This window comes from Camelus bactrianus, chromosome 28 (assembly GCF_048773025.1).
Source record: "Camelus bactrianus isolate YW-2024 breed Bactrian camel chromosome 28, ASM4877302v1, whole genome shotgun sequence".
NCBI lineage: Eukaryota > Metazoa > Chordata > Mammalia > Artiodactyla > Camelidae > Camelus > Camelus bactrianus.
Window position 1 is genome coordinate 17,313,687 of NC_133566.1, and position 21,407 is coordinate 17,335,093.

Sequence of the window (21,407 nt, forward strand, 5' to 3'; positions counted from 1 at the left end):
TTTATCCATTCTGTACTTCAGAAAGTGACCTATAGCTGTATGTGAAATTATTAATACCGTTTAAACACATTATTTAAATATAATTAATAAGTGTGCCGGTCTATCTGTATCTGATTCTACATTCAGAAAAATACAGTCAGGTGCTAATATCTTAAACTCTCTATTGGGAGAACGTTCAAACACACAAAATAAGGTACCTGTTCACTGTAAAGCTTTATAATATTAGAAGTCAGTATTATATGATTTTTAAAAATCCAAACTGAAAACCCAGAAGATAAAGAAAAGTAACTACAACAAAAATCAATTAACAGAGAAGAACAACATGAACATCTGGTTTATCAGTATATACTGGTAGTTGGGTCCTGTTAAGAATTCAGAAAAAATTCTCAACAATAAAACCCAAACACGAATAAAGTGGAAAACCTAACTAGAGAAGATAACTCAGGAGAAATGCCTCCCACCGTTAGTGGGAACTAAAACCGCTAGTGGGTAACGCCAGGTGCCGGAGAGGGTTCAGACATGCAGTTACCTTCCAGGCCGATAGATGGCAGGTGCCGTGGAGCCGGCACCGAGTGGTAGACGAGGAAACAGGCCAGCATGCTCAGCTGCGCTTCCCCACAGGGCTGCCCGTTGAGGTAGGCGTGCACACACACGTCACCCCCAGCTGTGAGAGAAACACAGATGGAACAGAACCAACTCACTACAGAACTGAGAGGCCCAAGGAATGCCTTCTTTTTGTTACTTTTTCATCAAGAACTCATCAAGCACTTACCATACGCCAGACAGGCCCTGTGCGGGGCATTAAGGCTACTGGGGTAAAGCAGATGACTGCCTGTCACTGCCAAGTTTGGAGTATTGTGGGGGACAGAGATATTACATACCCAATGATGCAAACTGAAGCTAGTCACAAATTACGATGCGCGCCATGAAGGTGCAGGGGTCACCTGTCTCCCCAAACACCCCCTTTATTACCACCCTTCCCCCCACCGCGCAGCATCGGCGGGGACTGACTGCCACGCCAGGGCCGGATCCTGATTAGTCATGGTCAGAGCTTCTCAAACTTGAACAGGCATCAGAATCACCCGGAGGACTGATTAGAACCAGACGGCTGAGCCCCTCCCCCACAATTTCCTGGATGAGGCCAGAAAACTGCATTGCTAACAAGTCCCCAGGTGATCCGCTGCTGCTCCTCCAGAGACCACACTTTGAGAACCACTGGTCTGGGCCAATCGAGGCAGCCCCATTCCCCTGGTACAGTGACTGGTTCGGGGACAGGCAGAGCTCAGCCATTCAGAGAGAGACGCTCTCTGCCACAGGGACTGACTGAGGAATGGGCATGAGCTCCAGTTCAAGCTAGAGACACGAGGAGATGCTTGACAACATGTCTGCTAGAGGCTTTTCGGAAAGAAGTTTCCTCATTCTTATGGCAAAGCTCCTGGAAGCAACGCTGTTCTTCTCTGAGCAAGATGCTGAGCTTGAGGCAAGGAACTGTTACGGTTATTTTATTGCCATCAAAAAAAAAAAAGTACCCTGAGGACAAAGCCATGGCAGAGAGTATAACTGAGGGAGCCTCAGAGAAATGGAGCTGAAGCCACTGGAATAGGACCACCCTTCAGCCTGCCGTACTGTGGACTTCCAATTACGTATGTTCATCTGTGTCCTTACCGTTTACGCCAGGTTGAGTCAGGCCTTCTGTTACCTGTAGACAAAGGCATTCTGATACAGAGAAAAAAGTTGAGAGAGAGAAATAAAGATGGCAGGACAGCTGCCTGTGGCCTTAGAGGCCTAGGAGGAAAGGGAGTTTAAATTGAGGCTGCAAGAATGAGTATGAGTTGGGCAGGCAGAGCATGAGAGGAAGAGGTTCTTGGGAGGGGAAGCAGTCCGGTCAAGTAGGGAGCAGGAGCTCTGTGCTCTGGGGGAACTGGAGGGGACCAGGTTGTCCAAGTGGGGTTCTGTTCTAGGACAGAAGCAGTAAAATGTGGACAGAGTCAAGAGATATTTAAGAGTGAGGACTGAAAGAGTAATGGACTGGCTACTGCAGGAGAGAGGGGAGGGAAGGGGAGGGGAGGGGAGGAAGGAGCAAGGATGAGTTTCAGAAAGGTCAAGGAAGGAATGACAGTGAAATCAAGATGGAACTGAGAAAGGATGGTCAGAGGTTAAAAAAAAAAAAAAAGAACTGGGGAAGTGCACTGTCACAGAAGTCAAGGGAGGCCTGTTTCCATAAAAATGAGACAGTGATAGGAACAATGCCAGGAGTCCACGGAACCTGATCATGAGGATGTCAGTCTGGTGGGAGGCAGAAACCTTTGGGGTGGGCGGCAGGAGTGATAAAGGAGGCAAGGAGCGACTCTTCTCTGACAGTGTATCATGAAAGGAAGGAGAGAACACGGGAGCTATGACTTCTATTCAGTGACGTTCTCACGCCTACTGGTTTTTTGTTTCACTGATTTTCTCTATCTTCTGTTTTCAATTCCGTTGATTTCTGCTTTTGTATGCTTGCGTAGGGTTATTTTGCTTTTCTTTTTCTAGTTTCTTTAAGTGAGAACTTAGATTAGTGATTTGGGACCTTCCTATTGCAAATATTTAATGCTATCAATTTCCCTCTCAACACTGCTTTAGCAGGAAGACTTAAGACTACAAAATTTCAACATTTACTCTGTGTGTACAGTAGTTAAGAAAGTGTAGTACTGGCAAAAAGATGATAAACAGATAAATGGTACAAAACTGAGTCCTGAAACACTCACTTTTACAGTCCACTGACTTTCAGAGAAGGACCCCAAAGGAATCCAATGAGAAAGAAAAGTCTTAAATCTTATCAATAGCAAGGGTCTGCTATAGGTGATCAAACGCTAAACTAAACACCAAAACTTACAAATAACTTGAATTTTTCCCCAAACATGAGAAGAAAAATGATTATCATACTTTTGGAAATTGTGGAACTACATGACCTTTCAAATCCCAAGAGGAGATAACAGACCGGATGCGGGTGTTAAACACAAACTGGGAGTTTGAAATGGCTGTTTTCCATGTATGTCCCTCACAATCTGGTTGACAATTTTTTTGGAAATTCTTTTTTTTTTTAAAGAAACAATTAGTGCACTGATTTGGGAGGAGAGAAGGATGCAGGCGGGAAATGCGAAGGCAAGGTACTCCCTCGTGTTTGCCAAAAACCACTGCCCCACACCCTCCGCCCCCATCACCCTTCTCTGGGGTGGGGCCCTCCCTCGCCCTCTCCCTCCTCCCCTGCACCCACCTGACCTAGCCTTCAGTGATTAGGCAGAGCCCACCCCGGCTCTAAAGCTGGGTGAAGATGGGCTCCAATCAACCTTTCTTCCCCCTCCTTCCACCTACCCCCTCATTCCTATCTCCTGTCTAAGTAAAATACAGAAAAGCCATTGCAGCTGGTACCTGGGAGAAGCAAGTCTCAGAGCCGGGGGCGGGCAGACAGAGAAGCCTCAGCCAGGTGCAATGGGACAGCTAGTTTCCAATTTAATTATATTCACAACCCTAGGTTCTGTCAGTTACTAGCAACTTTAAAGAATCAAGAACTGTTACTACTGATATTACCAGGGCCAGTATTTACCCAAAGCAGGTTGCTGTCAGACATGTATTAGAAGCATTAGAACCGAAAAGAATAAACAGATCAAGGAACTGACTACTAAAAATCCATCTCAAGCATATATTACGTATCAGACAGCTTTCCATTTATCAAAAGGCCCCACCATTTGCCTCACATGAGGCATCATTACTTCTGCACTGTGAGGAATAACCTCACCACCTCACTGCAGTCACAAGTCAGTACTTCCACTGACAGACAGCCATAGTTAATGAAGTTCCAGGTTCTCACTGACTGACTCAGAGCTACCAAAGCAAGCGTTCCCTCTAAGCACACATCAAGCTTTCAGTGTGCACAGGGTGGAGGCACCAAAAAGGGCCTCAGGTAGGTGACAGGCCACACCGCTAAGGAACAGAAGAGAGAAGCACTGGAAAGGAAGCACGATCTGACGCTAGAAAAGATACACCAGCTTCCTAAGTGTCAAGTGGTGTTTAAAAAGCTACACGTATACTCGCCCCCTGGCTCATAAAGCAGAGTTAAATACACCTGTTAAGGAAGTTAAAGCAGATAATCAGAGTCTAATTCACCTAGCCGGAACCGTTTCATCCGCAGCCATTCTGGACTGTACTCAGGCTTGCCTTGCTTACCAATGAGAACGTTAGAACAGGAACGCCTGAGTTCCAGTGCAGCCTGAAAGCACGAGGGGCACAACCTGTTACTACCTTGCAGCCACTGGTCCAGAGCGTTGTCAACAGTGCACTTCACAACAGGGAGGAACTCCGAGCTCATAAAGAGCCCTCGTTTCGGGTGGTTCTGCAGCCGCTCCTGGTGGCTTCTGGAGCTGAAAAACTCTAACACCAACTTTATCTGCCAGAGTTCAGACGTCTCGGACATTTCTCTTCTTCCCAGTCTTCTCACAGCCTTGCGGAGAAAAGAGGACAGCAACCAACTTAATGACGGAGTGAAGATGCTCTGTCACCTCCTTGGAGTTGTACACGAGAATGTCACTTAAATGTGGTTCATAAAACCAACGAAGAGCAGAGGGGACCCCACTCTGTTTTGATGCACTCTGCCCCACAGAGGAGCCCTTTACTGGGTTTAGATACATGGCCCACTGTCTTTGAACAACTTTCATGTAAAAAGCAGCAAAGGCAAATGAGCTCATTCTTGGCTCAAAGGCTCTGAAAAATGAAAACTCAACAGGTCTACAGCCAGTCACCTCTGGGAGACCCAGGCTGGTTACAATGACGTGGCCAGGATCAGGCCAGGGATCCCAGGGGTCAGAGGGCAAAAACAATATTACTGATAATGCTGTTCTTGGGACACATCTGCAAAGTACCCACGGCTGCAACCAGAAGGTATGTTCTATAGATACCTGCCCGCGACTGCGAGGGGGTGAAGGTTCAGAGCATAAAAAGAGAAGAACACACACTCAGTCAGCAACTGAAAAACACAACTCATTACTTGGCTGCTGTATAGAGACACTACGAGAAGCAGTAAGAGTGCGGACATCATTTATTCACACTTACCAATCAAAAAAGGTGAATGTCAGACAATGACGGCATTCTAGGCCTACTTGGTTATACTGGAACTTGCCTTCTAACTGAGAACGCTACATTAAGTTAACCCTGGTTTTTTGCAAACTACCTCCTGCATTTTCCCACTGAGCTTTTCAGTAGAGATTATTTTTACATTAGAGATTACTTCCTTTGGCTTTAGACACTGAGTCCCAAATTCTCATCTGTGAACTCATTATATCATATTCACTCAAAGAGCTGTTCAAAACTATAGATCCTGGACGACAGAGCTCAGAAATTCTGATGCAGTAGCTACGGAATGGGACTTGGAGGATCTGTATTGTTAAGATTTTCCACATAAATTTTAGCCAAGTTAGAGAACTATTAGCTTGGTTTAACTGCAAAATTGATTAAAAAAAATAAATTAATTAAAAAATTGAGCGAGAAACATATGAAACTATTTAAAAGACATATGTATTATTAATAACCTAAAGTGAGTAAATTAGTCCAATCCTTTAGGAATGTTGTCAGGCATTATCTTCTGCATTACCTCTCTTTCAGGCTCTTTTAAAACAGCAGTAATATGAAAGAAATAAAAAAGTGACTCCAGCTCCCTAAATCCCTACATACTGACGCCACGACCTCTGCCAGCCTAGTCGCACAGGGGTGACTGCCATCACCGGGGCACTGTTCACTTACTCCTCAATTGCATAATGTCCATGAAGAGGCTTTGTCAGCAGGGAGGCAAGAGACCACACAAGGATGCTAGGGGAGAAAGGGAGGGAACATGCTCTTTCTTTCTTAGTGAGAAGAGGAGGCAAGGAGGAGAGAACAGGAAACCTTGGGGTAAGACAGCCCACCAAGCGGCACTCCAGAGATCATAAATTCTGAGCTTTTGGTATGTACAGAGCTTTCAACTTTGGCAGGGATTCTTTTTTTGAAATTCTAAAAGAAAATGAGAAACTAAAAAGATGGACAGGTAGGGAACCTCACCTCATTGTTCGGTATGTTACCTGAAATACAAGATCAATCTCATCAGAACTGGAACAGTTGTTTGCACCATACCTGATCCATCGCTATGTATGCCGGCAACATCTCTGGGGTCTCCTGAGTCACACATTCATACAGCACTGAAGAAAAGAGATCCAGAATTTCCTGTTTCTGTGGAAAACCAGAATCTTTTTGTAGCACATCAATGTATATTCCAAAATCAATTCAAAAAACAACTATACAGCAACTCCTACGGTCCATTAAGTTCTGCAGTGAATGATATAAAAAGGTAAAACAGCTAGGTCTTTATAAATCACAGTGCATGCAACATTAAATATTAATAAAATACAACAAAAATTAAGTCCCAAGGGACAGTTAAGGACATAACTGCAGTAGAGGAGAGGAAGGGATCAAGCTGGGCAAAATGAACAGAGATACGACTTGGGTTGGGCTGGCAAGAACAGGATCCAGAAAGGGCTCCCGGCATCCACAAAGATGGAGTAGAAACGCTGAGCAGAACAGTGTGGGGGAGGCAGCAGGGCCAAGTCGAGATGGGGTTAAGGGCAGGCACGGGCTTCCCCCAGGGACCTGTGGCCTGGAGCGCAGGCCCAGCCCTCACTAGCTAGCTGTGTGATCTTGGGCATATGATGCCTGTAAGTGGCAGTTTCCTCATCCATAAACCCAGAACAATAAAGCACATACCCTCAGGGGCAGAAACAAACGACAAATTTACAAAGAGTACTGAGCAGAGTGCCCAGCATACAGTACAGATTCAATAAATAAGAGGCAGGAAGGTTACATCACTCAACTCTCAAAACAACAATGTAAGGTAGGCTCTATTATAATCCCACTTTTAGAAATAAAGAAACTACACCTCACAGAGGTTGAAAAAATTTCCCCAAGGCCACACACGCTTGTAGGCAACAGGCCATCGATTCCAGATCACCTAGCTCCCACATCTAATCCCTGCCACCTAAGATGACGGATTAAATCAAAGATCTGCCAGCACCCTTTGAATCCTGAAGATAACAGTTTTACGACCAACAAAAGGAAGGTTAGAAAAGAGAAAACAACAACAACAAAAACAAAAACAAAAAAGCAAAGCATAAATACAAAACAGAAAGAGACTCATAGACATAGAATACAAACTTGTGGCTGCCAAGGGGGCAGCGGGGGGGGGGGGATAGACGGGATTTCAAAATTGTAGAAAAGACAAACAAGATTACACTGTAGAGCACAGGGAAATATACACAAGATCTTGTGGCAGCTCAGAGAAAAAAATGTGACAATGAATATATATATGTTCATGTATGACTGAAAAATTGTGCTCTACACTGGAATTTGACACAACATTGTAAAATGATTATAAATCAATAAAAAATGTTAAAAGAAAAAAGAGAAAACAAGAATTAATTAAATTAAGTAAAAACAAGGGACAGGCAGTAAACACTGAACACAAGGACCAGTCTGAGAAAGAACATGAGAAAGTATCACCTGTCAAAACTAGTGTCCTACAATTTTAAGTTGTTTCTTCTACCATGGTAGGAAGTTACTGAATTTAATAGCTTTAGACTATAGAAAATCTGCATTTGTCAAATAAAAATCATCCAATGTGCCTGCGGCATGTCATCAACATCCGAGATAGAGCCGGATGTTACAGGTTTCTGCTGGTGTCCACAGACAGAAACAGTAACAAATTCGAATCTTAGAGCTGAGCAAACCGTATTATATATACCTGACCCATGTTCACAGTTGGTTTGCAGAAATACTCAGCAAACGACAGAAGTGCTGGATCAGAAGTGAACGCTGAAATCGTTTCAGGCTGAAAAAAAAACAAACAACAAGTGTAAGTGAGACAATAAGGATTCTTCCCATTACTACTCAAACCGTAACGCATGCAGTTGTAAAAAATCGACCTCATTTCTTTCACACAATGTTCCCACAAAACCCAAGACTAAAACTTGCTAGCGCTTCAACAACCTGTTCTAAAGTTACAAGCAGCTTTTGCACAAGCTGCCACAAGCTACTGATTTATCAAAAGGCCTAACAGAAATAGGGCTTTCTTACACAACTCACCCCGAAAGGCTTTCCCCTCCTTCATTAACTAACTGAAAGATAAACTAGAAACCAGAATTGTTACTGAAAAGGCAAAGAATACAGATTATCACTCTAATAAGCCACTCACAAAAAGACCAGTGCCATCTGAAGGTCACTGGAACCATCAAAGTTAGAGAGAGAAAGGAGAACGGTGGGCGCCAGGGGCTGGAGGAGCGGAGAGGAGCGGGGTCGGTGCGGATGGGGAGTTAGGGTTAACAGGGACAGTTTCAGTTGTGCGAGAAAAGAGCTCTGCGGGTGGATGGTGGTGATGGTAGCACAACAACATGAATATACTCAGTACCACTTAACCGTACACTTAGAAGGATGAAGGCAGTAAACTGTTAGGTGTATTTTACAATTAAAAAAACTGAAAAAAAAAAGGGTGGGGGAGACTATCACTCGAGGTTCAAGGCTGAAAACTGAATACAAAGGTATTACCATTTTCCATCGAGGTTTATATTTCACTTCTGAACTCCCAGCAGGCAGGAAATTGAGATATCTTTTAATTTTTATATACTTCCCCCATTCAAACTCAAGTCTAAACATCTCTTTTCTTTACAAATTGGGTTAGGGTCTTTGAGATGGGCTCCAGTGTATATAAAAGCAACAGAGCTAATTCAGGTTAAACTCTCTCCAAAACTCCTTCAAAAGTATTTCATAGAGAACCTATCAAATGCTGACAAACAGAATTCACTGATGTCAACTATGTCTGCTTACTCCCTGGAAACTACTGTAAAGGCCCAGTCATAAGAACTAGTAAGTGCTACCTTGCAAAGATCTTTTTTTTTATTTTTGCCATGAACTAAGTAAATCTTGGTGGATTTGAGGTTTAATAAGTAAGGTTATTAAGCTAAATTTTTTTTAGTGTTAAGGTACATTCTGACTGTCCCTGCCACTAAACGTAAATCAGCCTTAGAATCCTGGCAGAGGGCCCATATTTTATAATGGTTGCCACATAAAATAGCCCCAACAGGCCAAGGTCACTCAGTCTTTACAACCTGCGGTGATCAGAGAGAGCAGATCTACCTAAATGGTACTCAGTCTCATCATGTAAGTATGCACTTTGGGTAGACTAGTGGGATTCAAACCTACTCCCTCTCACCCTTCAATCCTGGGGTTTTCTTTAAGTTGAGATATAACTGACACATAACATTTTATTGGTTTGAGTTGTACAACATAATGATTCGATATTTGTACATACTGCAAAATGATCACCACAGTAATTCTATCTAACGTCCATCACCACACAGAGCTATAAGTATTTTTTTCTTGTGATGAGAATACGCTTCAGTTTTTACCCATCAGCACTACCTTGAAAGCCCGAGCTTCGGAGTTCCTGTTGGCAACGGTCTGGGCCAACAAACTCTGCCATCCCATTGGATCTTCCTTGTAGGAGAGCTGACCCGCTCTGAGCTTGACATATAAAACCCCATCCTTGGACAGAATTGACCTGAAAGAAGACAAAAATAAATTTAATGTGAGTTATTACTGCAGTTCTTGGCTAGAAATACAGTGGTTCCCGATACCATGTTCACAGGAGATGAAGTCTTCACCGTTTTCCACCAAGGTGCACTGTTACCTACTGTGTCTAGAACTAAATCAGTCCATCAAAGAAAGTCATAATAAAAGTTCTGCTTTTCTCTGTGTCTACATTCATGGAACCTGTTAAACAAGAAGGCATTCTACCTGCTCAGTGTGAACTTTAAATGCAGTATTTTATCTAACACTTCTTTATATCCCCTGTAAGTATCTATTGATTGGTTTACAGAAAAAAAAAATGTTACAAATCTAAAGACAGAACTTTCTGGAAATTTAAAGACTTAATTTACACACCTGCAGTGTAAAATTATTAACATTCTCTCTCTTACTTCATTGAAGTAATTACTTGCATATGACTATTTCAACCCAAAAACAATCTACCAGAACCTTAATTTTATGAGACCAACCTAACAAGAGAATGGTAAAGAGATGCTACAGAAGATAGGATCTGACAAACACCAATTGTTACAAAGTTCCCTTTGTGGACACATAAATCAGCCTCGTTTTCTTAAACTAAATCTTTCATTATTGCTCCAAAAGACAATTCCATTACTGTCTCAATTTAAGTCACTTCAAGTTTCTCAGTGAATTAATATAAATATTTAGGATTTGATTTCTAAATTTAAAATTTTATTTTCTAATACAAACTGTTTCAAAGATACAGACCACTTTATTCAGTACACACCCTACATACTGTTCTGGGTGAGATTAAAGGGTGACAAGGAGCATTTTAGATTATAATCCGTAATTTATACCTTCCCAGATATTTCTAGTCCCTTCACAGATCCACGTGAGAAATTCCACACACTTACTTCAAGTGCTGTGTCCCCTTGCTTAAATCCATGAGCAGTTCCCAGTATCGTGGGCCTTTAACTTTAATCTGTCAAGATAAATGTAAATAGTCAATCCAATGCTGGGAAAGTGCTAGTTCAATAAAATGAAACTCAAGCTTCTCAGAGGAAATAAAAGTTAAAAAAAAAAAAAAAGACAGAGACGTAACAAGCTCCACTTCCAGAAGGAAATGAATGGGACTCCTGTTCTCAGGCCACCTAACCAACAGGAGAACGCTCTGAGTAAAGACCTCCATTCCTCGTGACTGTTCCCTCTGCTGCTGCTTTCCTATTTCTCATAAAACACAGGGAAAGCACAGGCTTTTATTTAGCCATCTTTACTGCTATGCTGATTCCGTTTGAATTTAACCCTTGGATATATTTTCCTAAATCACATCCCACTTACCTGTTTTAAAAGGTGGAGTTCTGGAAGAAGGGTAGGAGCCATCAACTCTTCTTTGGTCTGTTCATACCACTGAGTGCCCTTTACAAATGCAAAAGAACTGTCACAGCTCACTACATAGTCAGGGGAGGCTACAAAAAGAGACATCACTCTACCCTTCCCTTTCCCCACGGTTTGTAGACAGCTTGTCAAATGGCATAAACTCCTCTCCAGTACTCAGGTCTGGAAGGGCTAACGTCTATGGTCCTTTGCAGAGCCGGCACCACCTTCCACCGCTCTCAGCCTTGCCCTTCACCTGCGGGGAGGGCTGCGGACCTGCACCTGCGAGGCCACTGCCTTTCCGCACGTGTTGTCTTCTCTGCTGGGAACGTGCCCAGCTCAGTCGGCAAATCTCAGCCCAGACACCGTGTCTACTATGACGGCCTCCCAAATCCCAGAAGTGCTGGAGGGGAACACTTCTCCTCTGCTCCTCCTGCATTCGACACACACCTCCCATCATCACACTCTATCCTCACTGTATCCATGCCTGACTCCCCAGTGGACAGAAGTCCCTAAGGAAAGGCAACGTCATCTCAACTTCGTACCCCAGAGCCCTACGCAGTTTCAACACACAGAAGGCATTTAACAATTTTCTGAAGGAAAGAGACATGATTTATAATCTATCTGTGCATCTAAATCAATGATCTCTCTCATCAAATACAAAACCTTGCGCTTTAAAGCACTCTGCTAACAAATCTAAGAGTCATCCGAACTCAGTTCATTTTTTGGAACACTACTATCAGCTATGTCAAGTTAACAGGGTCACTTTCAAACTACAAGCTCTAAAGACAAGCGAGCAGCTGATGCGCTCTGAGGTCTTACACCCACAGACAATGAACGAGCCTGAATGGCCTGGCAGGATGTACAAGAACTGTGAAAGCTTCAATTTTTATGAGAGTTCAACTCACTGTTGTCATCCTTTAAAGGACATTTTCAAAACATTTTGACTTGCAGAGATGGATGAGCGGCAATGAAATTACAAATAAACAACAGGGGAGAGAGTTACCTTATAGGTGACTTCTAAGAGGGCGTAGCAGGGCGTGTTGGTGTCCACATCCACAGGCACCAGAAGTCTTGGTTCTGCAGCCAGCACGTACAGGTGCCGGAGAGCCTGGAGATGATACCTGCTCACAGAGAACACAGAGGTGGTAACACAGGGGGCGACAGCATGAGCCCTACAGTCTGCAAGAGCTGAGCCAAGACACAGCATCCAGCGACAGCAATCCTAAAGGAAGATGAGATTTAATTAAAAAGTAATGGAGAAATTCTCTTTAAAGACTTACAGACACATGATCCTTGACAAGAATTTGTTACTTGAGTTTCCACAGTTAAGAGGTTTTATAGGGAAGCAAAAATGATCCAAACATGAAAATATTTACTAATAAACCAATCACTTATAAAGTCAACACAGGTGTCTCTTTTTGCCTTCTAAGAGGCTTACTTCCACTTCTTTCTCTTCTTTTCTTAAGGGTTGGTAGGGAAGAAGAGAGGGAAAGAAAGGGTGACAGTTTTCCTCAGATAGCAAAGCTCTTCTACGTATAAGCCCCTGTACACAGATACATACACACACCCGGAACACATGTACCACAAATTAATGGGTAAGATACGACAATATTTTTCTTGCTGCGTGTGTCCTTTTCTGAGTTTTCAAAAAATGTTCTAAGATTTAAAGTTTATATTTTATAATTTAAACATATAAAAAGGTTTTACATTTTAAGACCCCATAAAGGAAGGATAAAATGAGACTTCAAATACATTTTTCTTTAATTTCAGCTGTATCTTTATCCTCCCCTCTTCCCATCCAAATCTACCCGCCCCTATAAATCTATTAGAAATCGAATCAATCAAGGCCAGAGAAAACAGATATGTATCGGTTACATAAAGGTTCTTAATGTTTGGCACCAATCGCTTTGTCCATAATAATTGAACCAACTGAAACTCTGCCCAGCAGCACGTGAGGGCGGGTCTCCGCCATGCCCTAGCCGATCGCTGACCTCAACTGGAGACATCTTCCCTAAACGGACAAGTGAGAGACCACTCATCAGTTATATTAACAGCCGTATTCTTATGCACCACCTATCATTAAAGTTTGGACTTCAGATCAGGCTACTTCTGTACAACAGCTATCTATCCTTATTCCCAGCGACGCATTACACTGCAGTTTTAAATGATGGCTTAGTCACCACAGTGGACACTCCCTCTCCTGATCCTTCTCTGGGCAGACTGTTGGGGGGCCTTCGGTTGAGCTCACAGGTCATCTCAGATGCCACTGGGATACAGGAGCTAGTTTTTCCCCTTCCTCCACAAACAGCAGAGAATAGCTACGCCTGAAACTCCGAGGGAGACTGAAGTGTGGGTGGTTCTCTGTGCTCTAAAAGGCAGAGCTTCTGTATTATCAGGCTGCTTCCACACGTCTGAGGTTCTCCTGCTCACTGCCCCTTCTATATTGTCTGACTCTTTGCCACATTTTGCTTGTCTTGTCCCTCCTCTGTCATTTATACAAAATTTCTCAGCATTAAAGAGGGAAAAAATTGAATTCATACAGATATTGCCCCTAAATCAGACAAATTCCTCTCTTGGAATCGAACAGTTCTGCCAAAACGTATTCAGCTCCTCTTGGCTACTATATTTTGCATGATGACTTTTTCCCTAAATATAACCCTGTTCGGGGTTAGGGCAGTTCCCCTGATCGGAGCACGGCAGAAGACAGAGCAGTCATCAGATGTCCAAAGGACTCTTCAGGCTTAATATTTTGTGAGAGAACCTTTTCAAAAGATTTACCCAGGAAGATAACTAAGTTCAAGAACAGAATAAAGCCAATCTAGAAATGAGTCCATGCAAACAAAATACAATCAGATTATCCCCTTAGAGAACCTGAGAAAGATCATGTGAGGGAAATCACTAGACTCACCGGTTGTCAGTGCTGTGAGCTGGGAAGTGCGGGTACAGGGCACAGAGGAGGGCGGCAATGGAAGAGTTTGATGTGCTCAACGAGTACCTGCAGAACACAGCCGGGAGGGACACATGCTGTTAGTCCCACCAGGCAAACCTCCACGGCATTCTCGAGAATCAGGAAACTGGGGTGCTGTGGCAAGGCATACTGACGGAACTATGGCCTTGATAAATACAAGTATGTCAATGCTCTGAACATTTTACTTTACAGTTAGTCCTTAAGCCACTTCAACATCATCTACTATTTAATGGAGAAGCAACTTCCCACAAAAGTTAAATTTCAAAACCTGAATTAGTAAGCCAAGTTTCATACTTCAGAGCACAGTAGTGAGAACCATGAAGGCAATCCCAGACACCTTACTTCTAAAAGTACAGGGTTTTTCACTCGGTATCTCAAATATTTTTGTCCTTTTCTGTAAAGCATGCATTTCCTTGGAATGACAGACTATATAAACCAGGCAAAAGCTATCATTAAAAAGTTACGATGAATGTATAAACAACTATTCCTTGAAAAAGAAAGTTTTTTTCCTTATCAATATGATAAACTCATTTAAAATGGCCACATAATTCTTAGTAAAATAAACTCTTTTGAAATTTTCCTTAAGTTATTTCACTGTTGCTCAAATTCAGCATGGCAAACAGGCAGATTAGTCTGAACTTTTAGAGTTTTTCTTTTAGATATTCTGAAAGCAAGATGGCTCAGGACATCACATAAAACCACTGTTGTCGCTAGTCAATATACATATATCTCTTATTACACGTATACACATACACAGATCCCCAAATCTTTTTCCCCTGTCTTTTTAAACAATCGGGGTGTTAAGAAAGAACGAGCATCTATCATCACACTTATATTTAATGAAGAAGAGATTTCAAAATTTAAATATGGAAATACATCTATTTTGACAAATGCATAGACTAGGCCATTTCTCTTTACCACTTTGATAAAACCAAAATCTAAACATTAGATATTAATGTCAGAAATTTTGAAATTAAGCATAAGGGTGTAACTATGCTATGAGAAATGTAAATGTTGTCACAGAGTACATGTAACTATTCAAAGATAAGAAACCGATAGGAAAGCAGCAGCAGAACGGGAGAAAACGTACTGAGCATGAAAGAAGAGCAAGCAGGGTCATGCGGTGTGTGATGAGACGAGAGAAGAGATGGAACAGGAGAACACAATAAATGCAGGGCTTATTTTGAAAGGACAGTTAGTTTTAAAAAATCATAAAATAAGAATTTGCACAGTAATATTTCCTTAACCATTCTTAATTCTAAACAATAAAGGAGGAAGGAGGGTGTGGCTCAGGGGCAGAGTGAGTGCTTAGCATGCATGAGGTCCTGGGTTCAATCCCCAGTACCCCCATCAAAATAAACAAACAAACAAACAAATAAAATAAACCCACCTCCCCCCAAAATACAAATAAATGATAAAGGAAGAAAGTTCTACAAAATCTGTCAAAAAAAAAGGCGCACCTTTCTAATAATCTTTACTTCTGTACTTCTGGAAAGGTGCGTTCCAGTGTTTAATACATTCTTAAAGAAGAGTGTAAATGTACTGACTTGTAGAAATTGTGTCATTGGCCAAGGTCACATAAACTACAGCTAAATAAATGAAGGAATACACCATACTGACAGGTGAAGAGACTCGATTTTGTAACAGATTTCAATTCCTCCAGACTGATGGATAGACTCAATGCAATTCTGATCAATATTTTATCAGGTTATTTAGTGTGGAAAAATCGCAAATGAATTCCACTATTTATATAAAAGGCAAAGAGTCAAGAACAGAAAAACACATTTTTGAAGAAGAAATCCCAGTTTGGAGGATTTCCTCTACCAGATATCAAATCTTACCATAAAACCACACTAATAAAGACAAATAGGGTGCTGTGAAAGTACAGAAAAACAGACAACTGAACATGACAGTCCAGAAATAAAAACATACATAAAGATATTTAATTTATAACAAAGGTAGTACTGCAGAACAGTGGAGAAAGGATAAACTGATAACAGTAGGGCATCAACTGGGGAAAAAAAACATACAGAAAAATCAGTTCCAGGTAGACTTTAAATCTAAACGTGAATGGAAAAGCTAAAAATCTTCTATAAAATAAGTAAGAAAATATTTTCACTTTTTGTGGTTAAGGAAATATTTCATAAGAAGGACAAAAAAGTACAAACCATAAAAGAAAAATATTAATAATTCTGTCATCAAAAGACAACAGTAAGAGAGTTAAACAGCAAGCCACAGAGTCGAAGGAAAACTCACAGAATTTGGTGACTGATAGAGTTCATGACCGTTATGAGAAAGCAGTTCAGTAGGAGAGTAAAATCATTAAACAGTGAGGAACAAGAGTGATGCTATGAACTACTGAGTACAGACTCTTCTGAGAAACGCAGTGATGCCAACCAAGTATATCAGAGAGAGGACGGTAACTCTGCTAAGTGGGGCAGGAACTGATGGGTAAACTATTTTTAAAAAGCCTTTTTAAGTGTAATAATGCCCCTAGATAAGCTAACAGCTAGTGAGAATCGAAAATTTTCATGCTTCTAAATCAAAATAAGTCACTCATAGAGATCGTGCTCACGAGATCTTTTCATTGAGGAAAAACATATTCATTTACCTTCCTCCTCCCAAAAACAGAAGTCCAAGGGCCATGTGATGGGCTAGGTGGAAACCGTAGTTCATTTCACCACCTGTCTTCATGTGCAAGAAGCGACAGAGCTGCAAAACCTTTAGGTTCCCCGAGCCGGCCATCACCATGGCCAGAGACAGTAGCACCACACTCAGGCAAGTCTCCAGGTTGTAAGGACCTGTCTGGAAACGCAAGCGATGATACACGATAACCCTGGTGCTACATTTCCTTTATTATCGAAACTAAACCAGCCATCATTAGACTATAAACGCTTACAGCTTTAAAAAATTTGAAAAAACAATCCATGAAGATTACGGCTTTTCTTATTTGTTCTCTTGTCACAAGAATTAGATACCTGTGCATCCTTCATTTGGTGAATCAGGTAATCATATTCTCACCTGATTAACACCCCAGAACAAAAATACAAAGATGAGCCAAAGCTTCAAATTTCCCATTCTAAACTCAAACAAACTGCACAGATATTTGGCAACACATAAGTAATTGAATTATCAGCGAATTTTCTTTAAGCTTAATTTTATTCCCCAGGAGAATCATCATAAAAAGACTTACCACAGAAGCATTAGGCGCAGACAAATAAGTCATAAAATCTTTTGCAAATTTATGCTGGAAAAACAAAGAAAAAATTTTAGGTTGAAAGAAGAATACTAAGGCTCTGCAAAAAAGAAAATAGAATGGAGTAAACGAAGCTCTTTCTTACCAAGCAGTTAAATGCTGATAAGTTTTCTGAGCCAGCAAATCGAAAACCCAGAGACAAACAAGCTCCTGCAATTATGTAGACATGTGCTTGCCTGAAAACAGAACACAAGAAATTTCAATATTGTCCTTGTTTTGCTTTAAAGTTCACTATTACTATTATTTGTGGGTAAAAATAATAAATACTCCTGTTCTCTAAATTAGTTGATATTCTTTTGGGAATGCTCAGTTGTGCCTCTACCCAATCAACAGATTTCTGCAGTGTTTTCTTCAGTGGAAGCACCATGTGGCTCCTACTGATAACGTCTGTCTCTTGCCTATACTGTTTCAAATGCAGCAAAAGAAAATAATTTTTAGAAATCACTGCCAATTTTTTTTAATGGAAAGGATAAAAGAGGGATACGGAGAAGTTAAATCTCCGATATTACTTTTTGAGGATAAGAACTCTGTATTTTAGGGAGCTAAACAAAAAACAAACTTGTGAATATTTGATAAACAATGGTTAGAAACACAGAGGATTCAGAATTACTCAAATCAAGGACAGCATCTCTCCTACACGTTATATTTCAATTTATTTACTCAACAGATGCTTAAGTAGCTAGTTTGTATTACACATTACATGACTTACGACAAAGTTTCCAAATTCAAATCCTCTGAGCAAGGCAATTCAATTTCACTGAGAGAGATACTATTTTCTCTTATAATCTGTCAAAACAGAAAGCAAGAATACCTGGACATTAATAATCAAGTTACAAGTATTTAATAATTTGAAGAATAACATACTGCTTAGCTTGGCCATATTACATTTAAAAAAAGCTTTACCAAACCATTTCATTCAAAGGCCTGTATTTTCATCATATTGGATGCAATCATATTTCAAATCTAAGATGGGCCAAATAACTGAATAGGACTGAATGAATATAAACTGGAGGACTTAAGTATATTATGAATCAATAACAGAGTAATAATATTTCACTCTTGTGAACTGAAAAGCAAAGATGATGGCCACAGAGTAGAGATGGGGCAGAGGAGAGGGGAAGCAGTAAGAAAAGTGGGGAAAAAAAGCAACTGGAGAAGACTCTAATCAGAGACACTGACTTCTTCCTCACAAACGTTTCTAGTATGAACCTCCCTGTCTACCAGAGGTGAGGTACGTTACCAGACTGCCTAGCCAAGCCAAACTGTCAATATGTTAATCTGTAAGAATTGTTAAGAAACATATCCCTTTCCTTTTAGTACACATAGTGAATGAGAATGTATTTTAAAAAGATACACAGAATATCTAGCTTTAACAACCAAGAACTGATTTGATTCTCTTTACTTAAAAATATAAATAAAAAAGATAAAGCTATTTATTTTCTAAAAATATGCAAGTACACAGAAATAACACTCTGAAGACTTATTCCTGTAAGTCTTTTTAGAAGACTGTTCAGAGGAGTTACATTTCAGGATGCTTTCTATAATAAACCAGTAAGTATTCAGAATACCAAATTCAAATACCAAATCAAAAACTTGAAAATACCTTTTCTGATAATCTCAATGAGATAAGCAATTATGTTGGCTGTGTAACACAGACTGATAACCACTTCCATCTTTTTTCCTTCCTCTCGTCTTTATTTTTAATTTTGAATGTTATTTATACAGAAATTGAATGACATTCTGAAAAAACTGATACAACTCCAAAGTGAGTAATTAATATGTACATGGATAATCTGATTATAACATTCATATACTTAGCAGTAACATCATTCAGGACGGAATACTTCTATTCTGACAGCTGGCATTTATAAGCTCCTTTTTGTCTTCAAAAGGGCACGTACCCTTGGAGCTTTAAGGCCTGGGTTCTAATCCCAGCAGGGCCACTCACTAGCCCTGTGACCGCAGGCAAGTCATGCCTCGTGTAAAATGAGCACAATAAAGTTCCCACCTTCTAGGTTTCTGTGAGAATTAGAGGACTGAAACTACTCAAAGCTCTTAACATTAACTCTTGGTACACAGTGGGTTCTTTATTAAGTGTTAGCTGCTATCACCATCATCATCACCATCACTGATCTGTACCACTCTATCACAAGACCACACTTGGTCATAAATCACTTAACATGCTGATCGCCTACTGTGGATCAGGTGCCCCTGAGGAAACACAACTGTCACCCAGATTTGAGTGACACAGCGATCAACGTGTTAAAAGCATCACTAAAAGCGTGGGTTATAAATAACTGTGGGGGGAAAAACACTCTTCAATCTAGTCCTTATTACCTTTTCTACAGTCTCCTGAAGTTAAAAGAAAAAAAAAAGAGAAATATAAGGAGGAATCAAAGGGAAACGTGTAATCACTTAAGGGCAGACTGAGGCACACAGGGAATGAATAAAAAGACCCCAATCTTCTCTGTCTTGTAGAGTCTAACACAAGAAGCTCAAGCTCCGAAGTCCTAACAGCTAGTTTCAGTTTTGTCCCACCTCCTCCTAGCTGGGTGGTTTTGGACCAGTCTTCCATGTAACAGTGAGGTACTGCGCTCTGGCTACCGTGCTCTGGTTACCAGGAACGAAAGGTGGAAAAGACACCGGAGCCACCCTTGAGGAGTTCATGGTCTACTGGATGCACAGACGTACAAAAAACCAAAAGTAGTACACTGTTCCCACCCACACACAGGGGGCAGTACTTGAACAATTTACAGCGCAACACCCCCCAAAAGAAAAGACACTAGGTTGTACAGTAAAGCTTTTTATGAAGGAAAAAGTGCTATGAAGATGCTAGTTACTGTACTGGAAACATGCCTTAAGTTCGAACAAATAAGCAGTTTACAAAGTGACCCTTTCAATCCCACTTTTGATGCCAAGCTGCTCCCTACAAGGGGCCCTGCTACAGAATCAATGAAATAAGTGGGTGAGAACTAGGAGAAAATGAGAGCAACAGGCAGTATCAACAAACAGAACTGTGAACTTGCTGAATGTCCTACTGGGCATCCCTGATGTAAGACCAAATTTAAAATAAAGTCTGAAGCAGAAGAAATGTCCGAGAGATAACTTTATATTAAAAGTCCAAGGATCACATTTCTACAAAAGTTTAAAAAAAGAGCTGAGATAAATTTAAGAATATAGTTGTGTACATGTTTAATTTCACTTTGTAAACTAAACTTAGTAAATTTAGTAAACTGAAGTTGTCTTGAAGGCAATCTGTAAGTCAGGTGCATCTTAAACGTAACAGAATTTAGAATGGCATCTTGTATTTGCAAATGATCAAAAAACATATGCTGAATGAGGGAATGGAAGAAAAAGTAAAATTTCTTCCTACAATATACATTTTAAAGGGCACTTTCCAAAAGGAACTGATATCTTTGACATCTAAATGTGCTAGGAATTGAATGTCTGCCTGACCCATGAACCATGTGTGACCAGGGCAGACTCTGAGGAAAGGACATAGGATAAAAGGACTGAACTAAGATTACAACTGGCAAGCAAGAGATAAGGCTGGACACAAAATGTATTTGTGTGTGTGTGTGTGTGTGTATTTGTGAGGACACACACACACACAGATACATGTGTATGTATGTACATGTGTATCAACACTCGAGAGGAATAAAACAGAAACCAGAGTCTTCAAAAGACAACCTGCACAATGTCCCAGATACAAATCAAAATGACCTAACATAAGAACAAGAAATGCAACCTATTCTCAGAAGAAAAGACAAAGGAAAACAATCCTGAAATGACCACACTGCTGGCGTTAAGAGGATTTTAAAGCAGCTCTTCTAACTAGAAGGACAATATGCTCATAATGACTGAAAACACAGAAAATCCTTTCAGAAAAAGCAAAAATTGTAACAAAAGGTAAAAATGCAAATTTTACAACTAAAAAGTACAATAAATAAAATGTTTAAATTCACTTCATGGACTAAAAGGAAAACGAAATGCCTGAAGAAAGTGAGTACACATAAAGATAAATCACTAGAAACGCAGCAGTCTGTAGAAAAGACAGAAAAAGAATAGAAGACAACAGTCATCTGATTTTTGACAAAGGAGTCACAGGAATACAAGGAAAGGAGGGTGTTTTCAACAAACAGTGTTGGCATAACAAAATATATGTATTTTTTAAAAATGAAAACCTCAGGCCTTACCCTTATAAACAAA

General features: G+C 40.7%; 1 protein-coding gene across 16 annotated transcripts in view; it reads right to left on the minus strand.

Moving 5' to 3' along the window:
* Positions 1 to 21,407, minus strand: part of ANAPC1 (anaphase promoting complex subunit 1) — a 394,152-nt gene that overhangs the window by 322,162 nt on the left and 50,583 nt on the right. For all 16 annotated transcript variants that reach the window (XR_012502944.1, XR_012502949.1, XR_012502945.1 and 13 more), the window contains 13 exons: positions 17,908 to 17,984; positions 17,284 to 17,374; positions 17,136 to 17,189; positions 16,554 to 16,747; positions 13,883 to 13,969; positions 11,978 to 12,095; positions 10,936 to 11,013; positions 10,512 to 10,579; positions 9,472 to 9,610; positions 7,799 to 7,885; positions 6,139 to 6,234; positions 4,279 to 4,477; positions 530 to 664 (listed from right to left, as the gene is read on the minus strand). Coding sequence is in view for 5 of the 16 variants with exons in the window: in XM_074354503.1 (XP_074210604.1) it covers positions 530 to 664; positions 4,279 to 4,477; positions 6,139 to 6,234; positions 7,799 to 7,885; positions 9,472 to 9,610; positions 10,512 to 10,579; positions 10,936 to 11,013; positions 11,978 to 12,095; positions 13,883 to 13,969; positions 16,554 to 16,747; positions 17,136 to 17,189; positions 17,284 to 17,374; positions 17,908 to 17,984 (1,423 nt within the window). In the remaining 11 variants the exon portion in view is untranslated. The remainder of the gene's footprint in view (positions 1 to 529; positions 665 to 4,278; positions 4,478 to 6,138; positions 6,235 to 7,798; positions 7,886 to 9,471; positions 9,611 to 10,511; positions 10,580 to 10,935; positions 11,014 to 11,977; positions 12,096 to 13,882; positions 13,970 to 16,553; positions 16,748 to 17,135; positions 17,190 to 17,283; positions 17,375 to 17,907; positions 17,985 to 21,407) is intronic.